Source organism: Ammospiza nelsoni, chromosome 15 (assembly GCF_027579445.1).
Source record: "Ammospiza nelsoni isolate bAmmNel1 chromosome 15, bAmmNel1.pri, whole genome shotgun sequence".
NCBI classification, from domain to species: Eukaryota; Metazoa; Chordata; class Aves; order Passeriformes; family Passerellidae; genus Ammospiza; species Ammospiza nelsoni.
The window spans coordinates 8,176,349-8,197,200 of record NC_080647.1 but is presented as its reverse complement, the minus strand read 5'-3'; the positions used below and the strand labels follow the sequence as shown (position 1 = coordinate 8,197,200).

General features: G+C 41.9%; 1 protein-coding gene across 1 annotated transcript; it reads right to left on the bottom strand.

Annotated features, from left to right (window-relative positions):
* Positions 1-2,364: 2,364 nt before the first annotated feature.
* IL13RA1 (interleukin 13 receptor subunit alpha 1) lies at positions 2,365-19,931 on the bottom strand. The gene is made up of 10 exons (XM_059483051.1): positions 19,810-19,931; positions 16,550-16,707; positions 12,891-13,026; positions 10,886-11,006; positions 8,934-9,118; positions 8,395-8,546; positions 7,101-7,230; positions 6,552-6,648; positions 6,197-6,281; positions 2,365-5,080 (listed from the first exon to the last, which is right to left on the bottom strand). Exons 1-10 carry the CDS (start codon positions 19,889-19,891, stop codon positions 4,961-4,963), a joined length of 1,266 nt encoding a protein of 421 aa, XP_059339034.1. The 5' UTR covers positions 19,892-19,931; the 3' UTR covers positions 2,365-4,960.
* Between the last annotated feature and the right edge of the window lie 921 nt (positions 19,932-20,852).

Sequence of the window (20,852 nt, the reverse complement as noted above, 5' to 3'; positions counted from 1 at the left end):
GTTCCAACAGGCAGAACAGGCTAATTTTGGTGCTGTCTGCCACTAAAAAACAAAAAAAATCTGTTCTGTTGCTGCAGCTAAACAGGTAAAGTGGCAATGACATGGCTAAGTGTCTTTAAATACAGCTCAGATGTGGTGTTTCAGAACAGAGGACTTTGAGGCAGAAATTATGACAGCATGCCCATTGCACAACTTAGTTTTTTCCCATAAGGGAGCACATATTTCGTTGGGTTTGTTATTTTTTCTTTCAACACAGAAGATGTAGGGGCAGCTCTACTTTTAAAGCATTAGCTTAACTCCTGGTTCAAGCTGCCCCTAACATTCCATCTAGCTTTGCAAATTTTGCCCGAGATTCCAAAAAGTGACGGGGCCTGAGCTTAACCAAACATCTTTCTCACTAAAGCTTTTAATCCCATCATACAGTTAGCCAAAAGATACTGCTATTTTATTTAGCTGTTTGAGCCAAATGAAAGAGGAAAACTGATATAACAAACTAAGAACATGATTACTGGAAGTCCTGGTTAACTGGAAAGTTATCTTTTTGTAGCTGCTTCGTGCAAGAGTCATGAAAATAATTGCAGTATTTTAGCAAAAGCCAAACAAGAAGCAGAGAATATTACTAGAGTACACTGGCTGGTTTTAGCTCTGTGGAGACAGCACCAATTGTCTTTCCCCACTGAATTACTATCTTCAGAAAACCAAGAAATAACCAGAGAATGGCCATAGAAGGGGTCCTTCAGTGATAAACACCACAAGGTTTACAAACAAAGAGAAAGGATTTCATTTACCTAACCAGCATATTGGAAAAACAGATTGAAAAAACCAACCCCAAAAAACCCCCATAAGTCATCAACAAGCCCTCAGGCCCTTACATGTTAGAAACCTGAGACAGAGTTTCCGGACCCGAGAGAAAGTTTCTCTTCCCTGTGCCACCCACCCAAACCCACATTGCTTTGCTGTGGTAACAGTGTGGATTTTGTTACATCATGTGATCTGAGCCTCCTGCTATCACCTTGGTTCAACAGCTTGCAGAAAGTTCATCCAAATAGAGAGATTTTAATCTGGTTTTGCATTTGGATTCTCAGTATTATCTAGAAGCTACATTTCTACAGCTGGTGATGCTCCCCTAAAACATATTTTGCAAATATTGTTTAAAACAGAAGTATTTGGGGATTATCTTGATGAACCTTCAGTAACCCAGCAGAACTGCTCCTCGCAGTCCCACCTTGCCTGTTCCTGTAGCTCTCAGCTGCTGCCCAACCACAGCTCTTGGGTGAGAAGGAGGGAGAGAGGTTTCTACAACATCCTGACCATATCTGGACTTCCACCCCCTACTCACCTACATCCTGTTCTTGCTTGAGTGAGTGGAAAACCCTCCAAAACAGAAAATTCATTCTGTTCTTTTTTTTAATAATGAAAAAAAAATAAAAAGGAAATTCTGAGTATTTGAAGTCCCAGCTCAGAAATAAGTTTATTGAATACTTTCCAGTGAATGGAAATACCCAACCTGTGAACAGTTCTACCCAGTAAGCACTGAAACACTGTGACTTACACTGAAGTGTTTTCCTCTGAACTTTTTCAACTATGTCATGTCACCCCTTAACCAAAAAAAAAAAAAAGCATTGTTCAATTTCTCAATGATGCCAAATACAGAAAGCTGAGATTATTTAACAGAATATATTAAAATAGGAAAAGGTCACTTACAGGGAGTGATTAAAATCATTGTTAGTCATTATTACCGCCAAAGCTGTAGCATTGTGAAAGAGAAACACGAGTCTTGGGTTTGATGTCATGGTTTATATCTTAATTTTGAATGATCAGCTCACTAAAGGGAACTAAGAATTCTCTCTCAGTCTTTCCAAGAAGTCATTACTAATGTGTTTATTTGGCACTTGAATATATTTGGGTCTAAGTGACAAGTTGATGGCTTCCAGCAATTTAGCAACCTGGCATTTTCAATAAACTCAGCAGCTAACAAAGATGTAAAATACTGAAGATACATTGGGGAAAGCTGCAGCAATTTCAGTCAAATTCCAGTTTGATGGTTTATTAAGTCTCTATGGCATTGAAATAATGTGCCAATGTCAGAAAGTAGAATGGCCTTGAGTAGAGAGGGTGAGAGCCCAAACCTTGGGCTCAGCTCCACCTCTGTTCCACTATCCCGGCCAAAACCATGACCATGCAATCCATCCACAATGGACTCTTAAAACAATTCACTCTTAAAAGGGAAGAGGGCAAAGCAACTCAGCTTTTCTTCTCTGAGTTCTGCATGCTTCAGACATGGTTCCTCATTAAAAATTCACCTCTTTGGCCTCAGTTTAATCTCCTCAACCTAAGAACAAAATGCCATGCCATTACACTGAAAAGCATTCAATCACATTTATTCACTCTGAACAAATTTACAGATCAAGTAACTGCAATGAAGAAAAAAAATCATAGCAAAATCTGGATAATTTCAAGCTAAAAAACCTCTTACCTTAAAAAAAAAACATGTTAAAGGTGAAAGTATATTCAGATACTTGCTTTACATGCTGAAACACAGGCTCAATAAATGAATCCATGAGGAAGTGTCAACTAGTGTTATTCAAAACCTTTCTATATAGTGACTTAAACCATCATTAGCATTTAAATCTTCCTTTTGGCCTAACACCTTCCATCATTTTTTTTTTTTCATTCTATGGCTTTACAAATTTGTTTGGGGTTTTTTGTTGGTTTGGGTTTTTTTTTTAAAGCTAGTAAGTTTTGGTTTTGTTATAGACACCACCATAAAAGTCAAAAGAATTTAGGGGTAAGTACTGATTTTCCTAGATTGTTATGCTGAAAGCTACAAAACTTTATATTACAGTTATGTTTACTTATCTTGAAACTATACATTTCTGCCTAGTGGTCTATGTTGAGCAACATTCCAGATGAGGTAGATTGAAGGAATATTTATCATTATAAGAACATCAGTGTTGCAGAGGGAATGAATTCAGCAAGGAATGTAATTACTCTTCTCCTCATGCTATTCCTTAATCTCTGGAATTTCAGAGAGTGCTACTAGCTGACTTTGTAAAACCTGAGTTTTTTCTCACTGAAATCCCTGAGGCTTTATTTTTATTTTGTCTCATTTAATAATTTTTATAATGTTGGGGCTTTTTTAGCCTGATTGGAGGTAAAAGGCTTGTGTTACTCGGGGGTCTGCTAGTTCTGCTACATTTCTCCTCTCCTTTCTACCACTAACAAAAGGAGGATAAGAGACATGGAAAAAACTGTATTTGAGAGGCTCAGTGAACAATGGGGAGAGAACTGGATGTATTAATAAGGAGGGAATACATAAGTGCATAAAAGATGCACATTTGTAGCTAAAAAGCCTGTGGTACTCATTCTACTTCTTGCAGAACAATATGTTCTAAAAATATAGCATTTAGTTTCATTTTTTTGACTGAATGGAGTTTGAAGACAAGGATGAACTTTAAAAGGTTAGTAGCTATGGTCTGCTCCTAGAAAGCCTATCAGGAGATCTCTTTCCCGTCTGCTAAGCCTGCCCACATCCACAACTCACATGTCTACACTTATCTGGAAGGAGCAAGAAATCCCTGAGCACTAACCATGAAGGGCTTCCATGGATCCTTTTCTCTCCATTCCATTATCTTCTTCCTCCAGCACAATCAAGGTACCACTGTAACCACCCCTGCAGCACAGGGCAGAAACTAATGCTGAGAATGCAGACAGAAAAATGTCACAGTTGTCCACAAAACACCTGCTGAGCTTTGCTGGGTAAAGAACCCTCAAAACAAAACCATCAAAGAATGAACAAAACAACAACATAAAACACCTGTCAAAATACAGAAGAAATATTTTACACCTGTAAAATATAGAAGAAATATTTTTTAAAAAGTCAAATCAGCACCTTCTTTTACATTACTAAGTCCTAGAGGGGAAGCTCAAATCAGAGTCTCATCACTATAAAAAGAATAAAACTTATTTCTTAGAAAACAGGTCAAGGTTGTCACCCCCTCTTCCCCAGATCCATCAGTTTGGCAGTAAGGATGGGTCTTGAAGCCTTTGCATTAGTTGGGTTTCAGTGGTTTAATATTTGCTAATCCTTTTGACCACCTCTCCTTAGACTCATGCTCCATCCTGATGTTTTTGCTGAACAGGCTCAGGACAACTTAGCTGCTAAAAATCAGATGTCTTCAGGCCAATATGGCCAAAGTAGAATCACAGTCTGGTGAGACTCAATACAGTTATCTGCTACTGCACAGAACAAGTAAAAAAAATTATATTTCTCTTTTTACACAAAGTATAATTAACCCAAGAAGTCCATGAAGGCAAGCCATCTGAGGACAGACAACTGACAGGCTAACAAAACTAAGCCTTTTTTATGAATATTCTGAACACCAGCTGGAAAGCAGAGGCTTTTCATACATATTTTCAAATTAAAAAAATACCCTCTTTGGTGGGATTTGACCAAGCCCCAGCTGATGGGCAGAAGCACAAGAAGCTCAGTCCATAAGTGCCCTCCAGAGAGTGCCCAGCCCAGGCACACAAAGGGTTATCCACAAACAGTCCATGCTCTGCCACCCCACGTGGTAGCACGAATGATCCATCCCACCCACTGCAAACAGAGCCAAATACTTCAGAGAAGTCACAGTGCTTGCTCCAGAACAAAAAAACCAAAAACAAACAACCCTGACAGTGTGGTGTGAGGCACAAACACAAGTGCGAGTGGCAGTAACAATTGCAGGGCAGAGCTGGCTGAAGCCAGAGCAGGGAACCCACAGTGCATTCCCAGGGGATTTCACGCAGGCTCATCCTGAGCTCAGATGGGTGTTTCTGGCAGAGTTGGAGGAACAGCCACTGTTAGTGATGCAGAAGGAAGAGCTGCCCAGTGCCTCACAGGCCTCTTCACATCTACAGTCACCTGAGGTACAGGAGCAGGAATCAGCTTCCTCCTCTTTCTTTGATAAAGCAGAGTCTACCTGTTTTCTTTTTCAGGATTAGTGCTCTCTGAAGTTTCTGTTAAAATTAAAGAATGAATTTCTTCTTCTATAATTAACCTGTCAAAAGCATTCATGGGGTCATCCTTTGCAGAGCTCTGAAAGAGAGGAACAATATTTTTAACAGTATTTCCTCATGGCAAGTGTTGCTTTTTCACCCCATAAGACATACCCCTGTTCCACAACATATACCCTGTATTATGGTGAAAGCCAAGGCGGCTGGGCAACAAAATGTGCTTTTCAGAGCCATGGCTTAGGCCTGGCTGACAGAAGAGATGTCCTCTGGAAATGAGGAACTGAAGGTTGGTGCTTCCAACTACAGCCAACGGGCGAAGCTCAGGCAGGAGGATGGAGAACTGAGCATGTACACTCTTTGTAGAGTTTTCACACAGAAAAAATTACTTGGGGCAGTAACAAAACACTTGTGAAAGCACAACAAAGTGTAACTGCTACCACAGTTACAGCCCTCGTGGCCAAGAGTCCCATCTGGGAGAACAACATTCATGTCAAGGTTTGAACAAGGGCTTGTCAGTGTGCTTCTCTTTGGACTTGTATAAAGGGCTACTGAGAGACATTTATTTAGAAATCAGTTTCCTTAATGGTATTACGTTTATTTTCCCCGAAATAATAATGCACCACTGCAAGCCTTTCATCAACCAGTGACTGAAACTATAGCTGCTTTTGTTCTTTTGCTGATTTACTTCCTAGCTAACAGACTGTGATAAATGTGAGAGTGCTAAAAATGTTAGTTTCTGGAAGTCAAACACAAATAGCTTAATTCAGCATCATAAATATGATTAAGTAGCAGAAAGACATGAATGCTCAGTAAAAATAATTTAATGGAGTTGCAAAAACAAAACCAAAAATCCTCAAACCAAAACCCACACAGCAAAAGAAGCCTGACAATGAGAAAAATGCCACCCAAAAAAACCCAACCTGAAACAAATTTAAGGGACTATAGTAGTCTGGAGTAACAGAATAATGTAATTCTATTAATCTAACTAGAAAAGTATACACAGTTGTGGGGGTGGGGAAGGAAATCTAAGTTTTGGGTAATTGTTTCTGAACAACTCCTAGTATTGTAAAATACTTAATCTTCATAGTAAATACTTGCTTATACACAGTTAGTTAAAAGACAGGCATAGGAGAAACAAAACTGCAAGCCTAGAGATACCAGTTCAATAGATTTGTTGACCCAACAGCTTCTTACTAACCTGGGAATCCTCGTTCTGCTCTCCAAACATGCGCTTGAGAATTTCTCTTGGGTCCGGAATTGGTGGAAGAATTAATATCTTCAGCCTTCATAAAGTTAAAAAGAAAATATTTAGATGAAATATATATTAATTAAAAATAATTTAAAACCCACAGAATCATTTAAAAATGTCAAAATCATGTTTGGGTACAGTCAAGAAAATTTGTGGAGTCAACTTTGTGGTTCATTCTCTGTGCAACTCTACCCATTTCTTATTTTTACTCCCCAAAACAGAAAGGGAACATTGACACAGGCAGATTCTAAATAACTTTCGTCTTGACAAAGACAGCAGCAAATGTAGGGAGATCAATATTTACCTTTTTAGATAAATCAGTAGAATTATTGTAGATACTGCAACTATTAATGGAATGGTAATTATTAGAACTAAATAGATTGTAGAGTCCCTCTTCTCACCTGGAAAACAGAAATTGCTGAAACTTAGGGATATTTTGACAGGCTTTTTAGAAATAATGACAACAAAATAGTTAATTCTCCAATTTGTTCATAGACTCAGTGCTTTTTCAAGTTCACTAGCACTTTTGTAGGCAAGGACAGTCTTGTTTTCCAAAGCTGGGATTATAATGTTGATGTGTTTGGCAGGGAAGTGCAAATGAGCAAGACTCAGGGCTGAAAAATTGGCTACACTGGACTTTGCATAGCTCCACAAATGGCTCCACCATCAACAGCAGCACAGGCAGGGACTGGTGGTGCTGCTGAAGGACTAGAGCTCTTCTGTCCTTTTTTCACTCAAAATTAAGTAAGTACATAAGGAGATGATCCTTGACTCGCATTTATTTAGCAGACAGAAAGGTATTAAATGCCTTGGAGATGAAGAGTAAAGTACGGTGCAGGGCCAAGTCTCTCACCGATGCTCCTTTCCTCGCTCCAGTCACTTTGGAGGTGGCTGTTGTAGCACTCCCGCTTTGGCTTTGCTCTCACTCTGAAGCTGTACTTGCTGTGAGCATCAATGCCAGCAATTGACACAGAACTCTCAGACTAAGGCAAAAAAGAGAAGGCAATTTGCTTTGTTCAATTACCAAGGTATTCTCAGCCACTTCCATGACTATTTACATTGTGAAGCTAATGGATTTTGAATGTTTTGATGGAAGACCTTTTTATGACTATGAAACCTCATTAAAAATAGGACATAGTGGAATTTAACAAGCACAGAAGGCCTTAATGCACATTCCAAAGCTAAGATTTCATCTCATTCACTGCTACATCTATCATGTAGCATTTGGCATCAAGATTAAACTAAGACTTAGTGTTTGGAACAGTGCCTTTTTAATTTTTTTTTTCCTTTTTCTGAGAAACATCTGTGATTTACCTTCCCTTCTTGTCAGGGCAGCATGACCAACCATACCAAAGTGTTCTGTGATGCCTCTACAAAGAGCACACACTAGATAGGATCTAACTGCACTTGTTTTTTATCCAAAATACCAGCTTCCTGGGGAATGTTGCTAGCATTTGAGTTTGGGGTAGAATAAACAACTAAACATGCTCCACAGGAGAAGACTGCCACTCACTTTGAAATTTATCATGCTGTTTTTACCATTCTGATCAAACAGAACATTCAGTTTGGCTATGGACATACAGCACAAGTCCATCCAGACACTGAACTCAATGCTTTTTATGTACACACTAAAATCAGTGTATCTGAGGGTGCACCCCTCTTTCTTCCCCTCCATCCTCAGTCTTTATCCCTTTGCTTTTCTCTCAGAGAATCTGAGAGATTCTCTGATCTTGTCTGCACCAACAGCTGATTATTCTTTAGGGCAATCAGGTCACAGCATTTAAATCCAAAGCTGCCACACGACCACAGAGACCAACAGCAGGAAAACCCAACACCAGAACACCAAAGCCCATATGCCTGAGAAGCAGACAGGCACCATTTCCTGAGAGTTTAGTAAATCCCCCTTTATCAGACTGTTCTCACACACTAACAAATTACACTAAAAATGATGGGAAGGATTCATAAGACTTTAATGAATTTTGATGTACAGCTTTTACTAACATAAACCTACAGTATAAGAGAAAAATCCTACATTCACATAGCACTTCCAGCTCTGGCACCCAACCCAGTCACATGCAACTGCTCATTATCAACTGCAAATATTTCAAAAGATTCACAGAAAAAAAAGAACAGCAATGAAAACTTACTGCAATGATCTGACCAGTGTCCAAATCACCATTGCTAAACTTAACTTCATACTGCAAACAACTTTTTGGAAAAGTTTCTGATTCACTCCACTTTACATCAATTCTATCATTAGTCTTTGACAATGTCAATTGTCTTGGTGTGGCAGGTTTTACTGAAATGCAAAATGGAATAATTAGTTCAAAAGTCTATTTCACTGCTTACAAATATGGTTCAGTCCTGTACTGCAGAATGCTACACTTACACCAGATTAAGAAGAGAAAGAGGAAGAAGTTAGCACCAGTAAGTCAAAAAATGAGTAAATCCAACTAAAGAATAAGAGCAGAAGTTAATAGAAAATTACCTGTCATCCTTCTTCCTAGATACCCATCCCACAGAAAACAAACTCTTGTCTATATAATTTCAAATCAAAGGTCAGTAAAAGGGAGCATCAAGTCTCATTGTCTCATCCATACTTTATGAGGTGAAGTTTCTCAAACACAACAATGTACTAGAAATTTCTTATTTTAATTATATTGTTATGATGTGATGGTTAACTTACCGAGGGTGGTAGGATTTTTACTTGCACATACAGGCCTGACTTCTTCAGAATCACCTCTAATCAAAATACTTATATCAGGATAAGTTCTCCTGTCTTTTGGGAAGGTAAGATTGAAAATGCATTCAAAGATTCCTTGGTCTACAGAAGAGTTGCTACAGCTCCTAGGGTTTTCCAAGCCATCAAACCTAGAGGAATAAATTATTCTTGTAAACTTCAGAAGAGAAGGACAGCAAGGGGAAGGCTTGCTTATAAACGTGTGTTACAAATTCTAAAGACTGATATTGCATTAAAGCTATGCTATAGCATATAAAAAAGTAAAGCTAAGCAAAGTAAGCAGCCTCTAATTTATCTCAAGCTTCAGAAAGAGTCTTGTTTTTGTGAGGAGTGCCAAGGAGCAGAAAGAGAGGCAGGCTTGCTTTATATCAAAAAGAACAACTGCTGTCAGCTTTGGTTCACATTTTCCACATGGGAGAACAATTCCAAGGAGTAAAGAATATTTAGAAAACATACTAATTTGGACCATTTCTTGTCAGCAGAATTTCATCTGTGATAGAATGAGCTGATCAACCTTTAGCTCTGCCTCAAGTAGCACAGCTCTTGAGACAGCTGAGTTTTACCTATTTACCTGATTTGATTTTCAAAATGTCAGTATTCCCTTCCAATAATAGAGAAGTTAGGAAGACAAACTTCTTCCTTGCTTCTCTTTGTGGCCCGAGTCTCAACGAAAATACACCAGTAGCCTTTCCTCCCAGGAAAAACAGAACCAAAAACCCCACCTCACTGGCATTGTGTAAAATCTATCTTTCAGTCTAAAATTGAAGTGTTTTCTTAGTTTTTGGCTTTAAAAATCTAAAAATTATTATTCTTTCAAAGAAGCATGAATTAAGCCACTTTGAAATCCCTGCAGTTACATCTTCCATTAAATTTAAGGGCAGGTTGAAAATTTATAGCTCAAATCCATTAGCATTATTCCAATAAGTATTGCTCTACCCAGAAATTCAGATCATCAACCCTGCATTAGTCCTGATCTTATAACAAAGAATAAGTTTGAGCAGCAGTTTAGACAGGGAACAAATAGTCCCCCCACATTTAATGTAGGCAGCAAGATTTGTGCTGTTTGCTGCCCAAATGCCCTGAACTGAACAGCTGGCCTGTGAGACTGCCACTGGAGAAGACGAGCAAAAAGTTCATGTAGTTAGCTCAAATAAGACAGAAAGCTGATTTAAAACTACAACATGGGGCTTTCGAAAAGGAAACTCCACTATTTCTACAGAAGCTAATGCAATCTGGGATTTCACAAGCCCCATCAAGGTGCAGAAGTATGCATAGATCAGCATGTACAGCTATCAATGCCAAGAGCTGGCTCACACAAGTCTGTTCCCTGGGAACAAGACACCATTTATGGCTGTCTGCCGGCCAGCGGGGAGGATGATGATAAAAAGATGTTCTTCATAGCTTTAAAGGTGAATCAGTTATTTACAACATTGAAGATGCAAACAGAAGTACTGCTAAGAGTTATTAATGCTTTCATGCCATTTCCCAGTGCTTTATGAGCTGACACATACATTGTGAGTGATCCTCACTTAAACATCCTGTTTTCTTGGACTGCAAAGAAAGCAACTAATACATTGGTCTAGCTTAGTTCTTAATTATTCCCTCTTTGAATCAAGTGCCAAAATAGAAAAATATAGAAAGCAACAGCAGCTGTGTTAATCTGGGCTACAGTAGCAGACACAAAACAGTTATATCAACTTCCCAAAAAGTCTTGGCCATAGCAGCTCCTGACCCCTTCAGTGGTGAAGTTTTCTGTTGGATGGGACTGAGCAGTAACTTGGACACAATGCCCTGGGAACTTTAAAAGCAACAGGAAGCAGACAAGTGGAATGTGTCATGTAAAACTAAAGATTAGTCCTAGAGCACTTTAGAGCTGGGTAGACAAATCTGCCACGAACCAGTAAAACAAAGTGTAGTTGGTGTCACTGCTTGCGTTCTCCCCACGATGCCAGGTACAAGCCATGTACTCCAGATTGTGCCAGACACAGCCCAAGTCAACAGCAGCAGTACCTGGAATACCTGCAAGGCAAGTTGGAAATGTTCTCTAAGATTTATTTTGTCCAAGTTGTCTCTGCTGATTCCAGAAGTAAAACATTTCATAACTGAAACTGGAAGACAGAAATGTGTTGGTTACCTCTCACTCTACACTGCCTGTTCAGCACAACAAATGATGAATTCCAGCTGTTTAGAGCTTGCAATGGCTGAAAGCTCAGCAGAATAACTTTGAGAGGCAAGCCAATCACAACAGCACATCCCAGGGTTCACCGTGGCTGAATTGCAACTTAGAGTTACCAGATGCTAAGGTCAAGGTATTGAGTCAGGAAAATATTTATTTCTATTAATCTACCGGTATTTAAAAATAAGTCAAAGTAGCTGGTAATTGCAGGGAAAACTATAACAAAGCTAAATGTTTTTACAGCCATCAATGTCAACCATAATGAAAGGCTGACTATTTTTAGCTTCTCCAGATATAGTATTAGTTGCTTGATATTTATAATATGGAAATACCTCTGAGTCTTAAATATTGACAAGAGTAACACCAGGTAAGCTGACTTTTTAATTGAGACCCATATACCTTTAGACATTAAAATCTAACATTTGGAAACTCAAGTCACATCAATACAAATGAGTACTTAGCAATTGTGAATAGGTCAATGGATCACCCAGGCAGAGCAATTATGGAATAAAGTCTTTCATATTCAATCTTGCATTTCTGTATGAGTTCTTTACACTCTATTACCATATTACATTGTATTGGACACCTTTTCCTTGTAACAAGCAGCAACATCTCCACGAACTAAAAACTAAATGCATATTAAATGCAGGTCTACATTGAAAGTCAGAGCTTGCATTCTCCCTGAAGCAGCAACTAAGAGTATAGGGAAATGAAACAGGTTTTCCTATTCCAAGAAATATATAAAAATATTTCATCTGCACACACACTTTTAAAATCCCCAGCCTGTTTAGTACATGCTGTCCTAATGATCTCCTTCCCTGATTTTCCAGAACCCTTCTGGCAGACACCCACACAAGCTCGATAAGGTCTCTGATTCTCCCAATCACATGTGGTTTTCATCCACATCAAGTCATGCTCCTGGGTTAAGACAGAATTTTAGGCAAGAGGCTCATTTTCTTGCTGTACATCCTAACTTCAAGAACTCAGCAAAATAGCTTACTCCTCAAAGTCTGCTTCCAAACAGTTTTGCTGTGGACCCCATACTTCTGCATGCCAAGAAACAAAAAATACTTTTTCTCTATTCATTTTGCTATGCTTTGCAGACCTCACTCATTTCTTGAAAAAGACAGAACCCTATTACAATTATTTAAGTAATTTATTCAACAAGTTATTAAATTTACTACATTCCTCCCTCCTACATAGACAATTGTATTTTATGGGTTTCTGTTTATAAAGAAAAATCATGCAAAATAAACTGACAGATGTTAGTCATGAAGGCAGTAGGCTTAATGGAGTCAGAGCCATCTCCTGTGCCACAACCACCTAAACCAAAGCAGCTCATACACCATTCCTGGGTTTAGATGGGGGGAAGAAAACCAAAACATTTGTCATACCATCTCAGACACCAGGGAATTCCTGCCAGTGTAAAGATATATTACAGCCCTTCAGAAAGAAGGGCTCAAAGGAGGCAGAAGACAAGTAACAGGAACTACACTGCTGTTTTGGAAGAGCGCTTCTATTTTACAAGCTTGCCCAGAAGACTTTAGGATCAGAAGACCCCAGTTGCATTTAAAGGTGGTATAATCATTCTGTTTAAGCTCTATCAATAAAACCAGCCCTTGTGTCAGGTATTTCTCTATGATGCATTTTATGATTTCTTGTTGAAAGAGAAGAGAAAAAGCCATGTCTTCTCAGGCCAAGAGGGGTCTGGCCACTGCTGGCATTACCTTTTGGCAGGAGGGAGGTCTCCACCCAGGGGCTGGGCTCACTGGTGTTGTCATTCTTGCACTCACTTCTCACTCTGAGGCGCATTTCCTCACTCAAGTGCGCGTCCGTCACACGGAATCGGCTCTTACTCCATTCCTGGGTTTACATGGGGGGAAGAAAACCAAAACATCTGTCATACCATCTCAGACACATGGGAATTCCTGCCAGTGTCAGGATACATTACAGCCCTTCAGAAAGACTACAGCTCAAAGCCAAAGGAAACCACTGTCTGGCTAGGTGGGAAGCCTGAGCATCTCTTGGCTTTGCTTTTTTCTTTCTCAGGCGCAGTCAGAACTCACAAAGAAGAGCTACTCCTACCCCTGTGACCTACAGACATAAGCAAAAGCTACACAGAGATCAAGAAGTAAGTACAATAAGGGGGAAATGATCCTAGAAAAAGTCTTCATGGATACTACAAAATAAGCATGTTTATACTACAGTGGTATAAACAGGCACTTACAGATCTGACCTTCACCTTTCTGTGTGTGCACACGAGGGCACGACCAACAGAATGAAGCACATTTGAAGACACAACCAAAAAGCAGTGAGATGAGTTTGGATGATTTAAGGAGCAGAAGAAAAACCTACCAAAACAAACCCATAAATGGCTATTAAAAGCAGTGACACCACATCAAGCCCAAGTATCTCATGATCTTACCATTTCGACTATGTTTGCATGAGAAAAAGGCTCACCCTTTTATCACACACTTTCTTGAGCATCTTCTGTTGGCCTAGGAGGATGCCTTTTAGTTAACTGGAAACTGGGTACGAAACAAACAATTTTGTTATGGCCAAAGATTGCTGTAACCACTCATATATAAAAATAATAAGTATTGGTGCTAATGAGAGGGTAAAGAAATCAAACAAATGGACAGATTAGGTTTGTCTGGGTTTAAAAGACAGGTGTCTGGCAAGGAAGGCGGAATAGAAAATGTGGGCCCCCTTCCCACAAAATTATTATAACTCCAAAATAACAGGGTTTTCATGTAGGGGGATAGAATATAAGAAAATAAAGATAGTGTAAAAAGTAATCTTACCCCTAAGGAGTTGCAGCTGGGCCAATTATCAAAGATTAGGAACAGGCCTGACTTGACAGGCCACAGCTATAAGCAATGAGAAGAAGATGCTATAAAAGAGTGGGGTGGCTGGGTGAAAAGGGAACTGGAGTCAGTTGGCTGCTTTGTGATGAAGAAAGAGTCAGTGCTCTGAGGAGGTGCCCTCGAGAAACATCAAGAAGATATGAAACTTTTGCGATAAGGAGACAACAGTATGGAACCCCTGCAATAAGATAACAACCCTTTCAGGCAAAGACACGAGGAAAGGATCACCAGTTCTCGACTGGAATGTCCGTGTGTGTAACACCGCAAACAGCAGAGCACAAACCCAGCCCAGCCTCCCTCGCCGCAGTTCCGGGCACGGCCAGCAGGGGCGCTGCTGGCTCCCGGCCGGGCAGGGGGCGCTGTGGCCGAGCTCGGCCGCGTCTCCCTCACGCACTAATGGCGGGTGGGACGGCGGGAGAGAGAGCAAAGCGGCTTCCCCTGCAAACCCCAGGGGCAGCCGGTGTCAGTGCCCCTCTGGATAGCAAAAGGAGCTGCAGCAGGAACCTCAGAAGCAGCAAGCTGGAATGGCAGAGGTGAGTACAATCCCACAGTAATAAATGAAATTAATCAGAAACTCTTCAGCCGTAGCAGGAGCCGCGGGGTGTCCTGTCAGGCAGGGTGTGGGGTTACAGTGCAGTGAAACACCCGGGGCGGTGGCACAGGAATGGCGGGGCTGGGCAGCGGCAGCCCGGCTCCTGAACACGACCAGGAGAGGCTCCCTCGAGGGGGAAGGGGCTCGGGGTCCTGGGTTTTCCCTGAGGCCTCCGAGCAGATGATGAGGGTCCCAGACTGGGTGTTAATAAGGCCCCAGTTCAATGGCCACCCTTATGAGCCTCATTCGTGGTAGGAGAAAACAGTGGGAGATGGGACTCCCCAGTGGTGAGGAATTCTTCCCACAGTGCAGCCTGAGACCCCAGGAATGAGAGAGAGCTCAGAGCTGAGCCCAGCCCCTCACCCCTGAGCCAAAATGCCAAAGTATCTCTGCCCTTCCCAAAAGAAAACCCCCCAGCTAAGGGGCTGCAGCCGGCTGCACCCCTTCACCCCACCGTGGCCACTTCTTTTGTCTCTCTTAAGCACCAGTCGTTATCATCTCTAACAACAAGTGGGAGAAAATTTCCTTAAAAAAAAAAAAATAAAGAAAAAATCCTAACCTCCAACAGATTCTGTGAGCAAAAAGATTCAGCAAGATGTACAGTCTGTTTCATCCTGTCCTGTGAAACTGCTGACCCTCAGTTCATTCATTGCCGATGACCTTAATATCTATTAGACTCTTCCAGAAACTTAGCTCTTTAACCATGGAGACTTTCTACTTGTTGGTTTGTTAATGAATCAATCAAAATAGGTAAATAGGTTTCTGCTGTGTTAATGGGTTCAACTGGCTTATCTAAAGCTCACGCGAAGATTTTTAGAGATCATTAGTGTCAAAATGAAACATCACCCTTTTAGCAGTGACATTAAATCGGCTCAGCTGTTTGCAAAACCAGAGTCACAGAATTATAAAATGCTTTGGGCTGGAAGGGAGCTCAAAGATCATCCAGTTCCAACCCCCTCGCTGTGAGTTCCAGCATTCCGCTAGAACAGGTTGTTCAATGCTCCATCCAAACTGGCCAAACCACATCCCTACTCATGTCCAGGATATCCTGGAGCTGCGGGAAAAAATACAGTGGTTAGCATGAAAAGGGCAATGTAAGCATCAGGCTGTAAGTCTGTTAACAGGGCTCAACAACAATGGACTGCTTCAAGAGGCATCATATCAATTGTAACCATATCTGAAATAGCAGCACTCTCTCCCCCACAGCTGGCATCTACCAAAGGCTTCAAATTCCCAGAGTTTGGAATAACGGATTTATCCTCTTACTGGCAATAAATTGTAAAAATACTTGTCCTACAGCCCATAGCAATGGACAGCACAGCAATGCCCTGTCAAACAGCAGCTAATCCACAGCAAGGAGCACATCTGGGCAAACCATCTAACACAGAAAAAGAAAGCCCAAAACAAATGAGTTATATGTCTTCAATTCCAGGCAACAAACATGCACCATATTGTCTTCAAAACACAACCCTCCCACAAATAATTGTAATTGCAGGGAGAGGGTAAATGGGGAATGTTAATTCTTGGCATTATCTCCAAAAGATGCAATACTGTCAAACTACAACTAAATCTGCATGTCTCTTTAAACTGAGTCCAAAGCAAAGGAGAAAAGCCTTTGCAAATTCCCATTTAACTCTCCAGTATGTAGACTGCCCTGTATCTAGAAAACTGCATAAGCAAAGACTGAAAGGAGACTTCTCCCACTATAATTACAGTACTTTTGTGTTACCACCAGCACTCAGTTATCAGAGAGCAACAGACAGATTTTTATGATCTGAAGATCCCATATGCTGGTATGATTCATTTTTGAGGTTTTGATCCCATGATAAGAATGAAATGCTATATACGTGTATATGGTCTCCCACAGGGAGTTTCATAACAATAAGACATATACTGGAACACAGAGCTCAAAAGGTGATGCACTTACTCTTCTGTCCTCAGGAACCCCATTAATGACGATGTCACTGGAATACTCCAGGTTGCAGCTACTGCTGATGTTCTCTGGGGGGTTCCATGTCCAGGTCAGAGTACAGATATGGGTCAGTGAATAGTTCAAGTTGGATGGAGATGGAAGAACTTTTGCTCCTGGAAGAAAGGAGTTACCAGTGTAACAATCCACACTTTACCATTAGTAATACTGGCAGATTTTTAACTCTCTGACAGAAAAGAACACAAATAACTTGTCGGCTTTGTCAACTCACATTTTCTATCAGATAAGGTACTGCCCACTAAAGCGTTTCTATTATTCTTGTTACCTCAACCCATAAATATTTTAAGTATGCACAAATTACCTGAAAAGTAATTTTTAAGAAATTGCAGCCTGCAACAAGGCAGCGGTTGTGGTACTTGAGCTTTTGCGCATTGCAGGAAGATGAATCACACGCTGAAACTTTAGTAAAAACAGCATATACATTTTGTGGAGCAATTAATACTGTGTTCTCCCCAAAAGTTATCCATCAGCATTGTTTTAAAGAGAAATCCTTAAAAAGACAAGTGATTACATCTTGCTAGTAACAGCTGTATCTTAGAAGCAAAATTTAAGCAAAGATTGAAAGCAAAGCAAAGATTGCAAATGCAAGAATGTTAAAAAACTACAAGGAAACCACATCGTTTTTTCAATTACCTATTAAAAATATAATGCTGTGTTCTGGCACAGTGAGCAAAACCAGTGTGGGACAAGTAGTAATTTACTGCTGCCACACTTCAGGGATACATTTTTTACCTCCCCAAAAGCCAACGAGAAGCAGAGCAGGGCCATGACTCAGAGATGGTCACAGCGATAAATCCATCTGTGCTTTGACCCTTCCTTATCGTGTGCACTGAGTCAATGCCTACTCGAGACCCATCACAAACCCTGAAGATCATATTAGAAAACAAAGAAGGGAAATACGACAAGAAATGGCAAACTTCCAGGAAAAAGTAAAGTACGCGTCAGACATCAATTCTAGAAAACATTACCAACTGGGAATTCCATAAAAAAATAAGAGTGAACTTTGTTTTTTTTAAAGGGCTACTCTAATATGTACTATGAGAAGATGTTGAACCACAAGCCCAATTTCTGTTTGTCAGGGTACCCCCAGGTATCATCACTGAGCCACCACCACGTGTAAGTCTGTGGGCAGAGTGTACCCTCGTTACTCAATAGTTTCACAAACACTTCAAACAGATATCAGCTCGTGCTGCAGGTCCTCCTGTCCCAGGGAGCCAAGCTCAACCCATCTCAATATTCAAGTGAGCTCATAGGAAAAGGGCAGAATAATTCCATCAAGATCAGTTTTCCCATCCAGGTCACAGCGCAGCCCCGTTTCCTTCTGCTAGCACAAGGAAGAGGGAAGATACAGAAGGAAAAGAGCTTCCTTGAGCAACAGTTCTGCCCAAAGCATCCATGACACCATTATTTTACATTTCCTAAAAGCCAGAGCAGCTAAATCTTGAAAGGAATTCATCAAACTTCTGGAGCTCTCTCAGACCTTTGCATAGTACAGGAACAGGCAATGGTAAAGATCAAGCACCATTATAATCCATGTGCTTGCACAGATAATGAGAATAATTACAAAGATGCACTGATTTAGTTTGAATACGCTTAGTTTGTTTGAATACTTAAAATTTTTGTGATTTTTGTTTGAGCAGAGAAATTTTTATTCTTGCAAAAATACTCCAGTGAGAAAACTGAACGTAGCAAGAACATCTTTGCCTATTACCTCTTCCACTAACAAAAACATAGGACAGGCTTTAGGAACAGCCTTGGGACATTAAGTTTGAAAATACTGCATCTTTCTGATCATATTAAAAAAAACAAAACAAAACATTTTCAACAAGATTACACAGCTCCAAGCATTCCATCTTGTCATGACTGAACTTTTATCTACAATAGTCACAAACCATTAAAAAATGCCATCCCTGATTTCTACTCGTAAGTTCCAAACACTTTCTTCTAAAAGATTTGATTAGAAGCCATTGCACTTAAGGTTTCTGGATTACTATCCACACAAAGAGGTGTTAATATTCCCAGCTTATAAATTAATCAGTAAATCATATTAGCATAAAAGTTTAAATATAGAAGGTTTTTGAATAATCTACAGAGTTCTGAAGCTCGTGTTTTAATGTTTTTAATTCATCTTTTATTCATAGATTAAGCCAATCTCATACTTTTATCTGTGTAAAATATGCTCATGCTCACCATCTCATGTTCTCGTTATTAAAATTTCTGTAGCAATTTTGCAGAACAACTCAATGACCAACTACAAAATGTGGGCAAGCCGTTATTTCACTCTTAAAATGCAAAACCACAGCGGTGCTTCTAAGAAAAGAAGAACAGCAATAGCCAGCAGAGATTACGTGAGGCATAGAAAACATGTTATTTCTAAAAGCCCTAACGAGGAAACATCAGCAAATCCTTTGCTTCAAGTATCACGTGAGAGTGTTGTAAAGTAGTATGAAACTCATCACATTTTTATTTTGTTCTCCTGCGTTTTCTGAAAGTTGATTTCATAGCGATAAAGTTGATTTCACAGTGATAAACCGAACTGCAGACAGTTGAAAAATAACATTTCGTTAATGTCTATAGCTGGGGTTTTGGATAACGTGAGCAGATAATAAACCTTCAAGCCCGCGTCCTTATGAAGCCCTCACAGACGCGCACGCATGTCTCCCAAAACTAAACACTCGTACTTCCAAACTCGGGAATCCCGAAGGAAGAGCGGAGGCGCGGGGCGAGGGGGGCTCTGCGTGCCCGCACCGGCGGAGCCGCTCCCGCACCGCCGCAGGACGCGGGCACCGGGAGCAGGGCAGGGGGCTCTGCTCGGGGTTTTAAGGCAGAAACTGTCCTGGGAAACGAAGATGGAGCTTAAAACATTTCTACCGACCCTGCCTTAATGAAAGGGGAGAGCAGATTTTCAGCATCCCCGTTCCCGGTAAGCGACAGCGCAGGGCGCGCAGCCGGAGCTGCCTCGCACACGGCTGACGAGCTTCGGGCTATTTCTACCACAAAATGAAAGGATTTCCCTTACATCCATGCCCGCGTGTGCGCGGAGCCACGGCCGAGCCGCCCGCCCCACGCACGAGGAGAGGAGCCCGGCGCGGCCGCTCCAGCGCCGGCACCGCGCCCCGGAGCGCAGCCCGCAGCCGCTCCCGGGCCCCGCCGCCCGCGCCCCGCCGCCCGCGCCCCGCCGCCCTGCCCGCTCCTACCTGCCGCCGCCGCCGCGGCCACCACCCAGCACACAGCGAGGAGGAGCGGGCAGGGCAGCGGAGCTGCCGCGGGCACAGCCATGGCTCGGCCGCCCCAGCGCGGCCCCTCGCTCCCACTTCCCGTCAGGGGGCCGGACCAGCCGGGAAGGGCGGCGTGACGGGACGGGCCGGGCCGGCCCGCCCAGGTAATCCGAGCCGGGCGGGAGGGGCGGCCCGGCCCCGCCACCTGGGCAGCACCGCCCCGGGCTCAGGGCTGTGCAGCGACAGGAGCATCCCCCGGCCCGCACTGCCCTCCCTCTGCTGTCACCCCTCTGTGCCCCATGCGCTACCCTCCGCTGCCTCCCGCATGGCCAGCACAGAGATTCACGGAATCGATTCGATTGGAAGAGACTGTGAGATCACTGAGTTCCCCTCCGCTGGAGCCGCCGGTGCCTCCCCGAGCCCGGGCTTGGCCGCGCTGCAGTCGCGGAAGCGCAGGGACGCCGCGGGGCGCGGGCGGTGTCCGCACAGCCCCTGAGGGATCACACCCGCTCCGCTGTCCCGTGCCCCCCGTGCTTCCGACAGGGCGCTGCAGCGCGGCCGCAGGCTCACGAAGGTCTCGTTCTGCAAGTCAAAGTCGTTTTCATTTTACGACTGGGTTCGCACTTGTTTGTCTGCTACAGCTATTGAACCGTGCCCCAGACGGGTATGGTTCATGTCCTCTACCAGGAAAGCAGCTACGTTAGCACATCCCCGAGCAGTTCTCTTGATGTCGGAGCCTGGCACAATGCCGCTTTTCAAAATCCCTCCTGAAAATTCAGCTAATTTCTACAGTTCTCGTATGTGCTAAAAATGCATATTGTTCTTTTTTTTTTTTCAGATCTGCCTTCCACAAACTTCCCCAAACTCCCTCTCCTTCAGCCCTTTCCAAATACAACATAGTCACTTGGAATTTTGCTCTCACATTTTTTTATGGGTGAGATGCAGCAAGTTTTCCAAAATTTTCTCAGAACTGGGAATAAGACATAAGTGCTATTTTGATTAATTTCAGGAGAATAAAATAT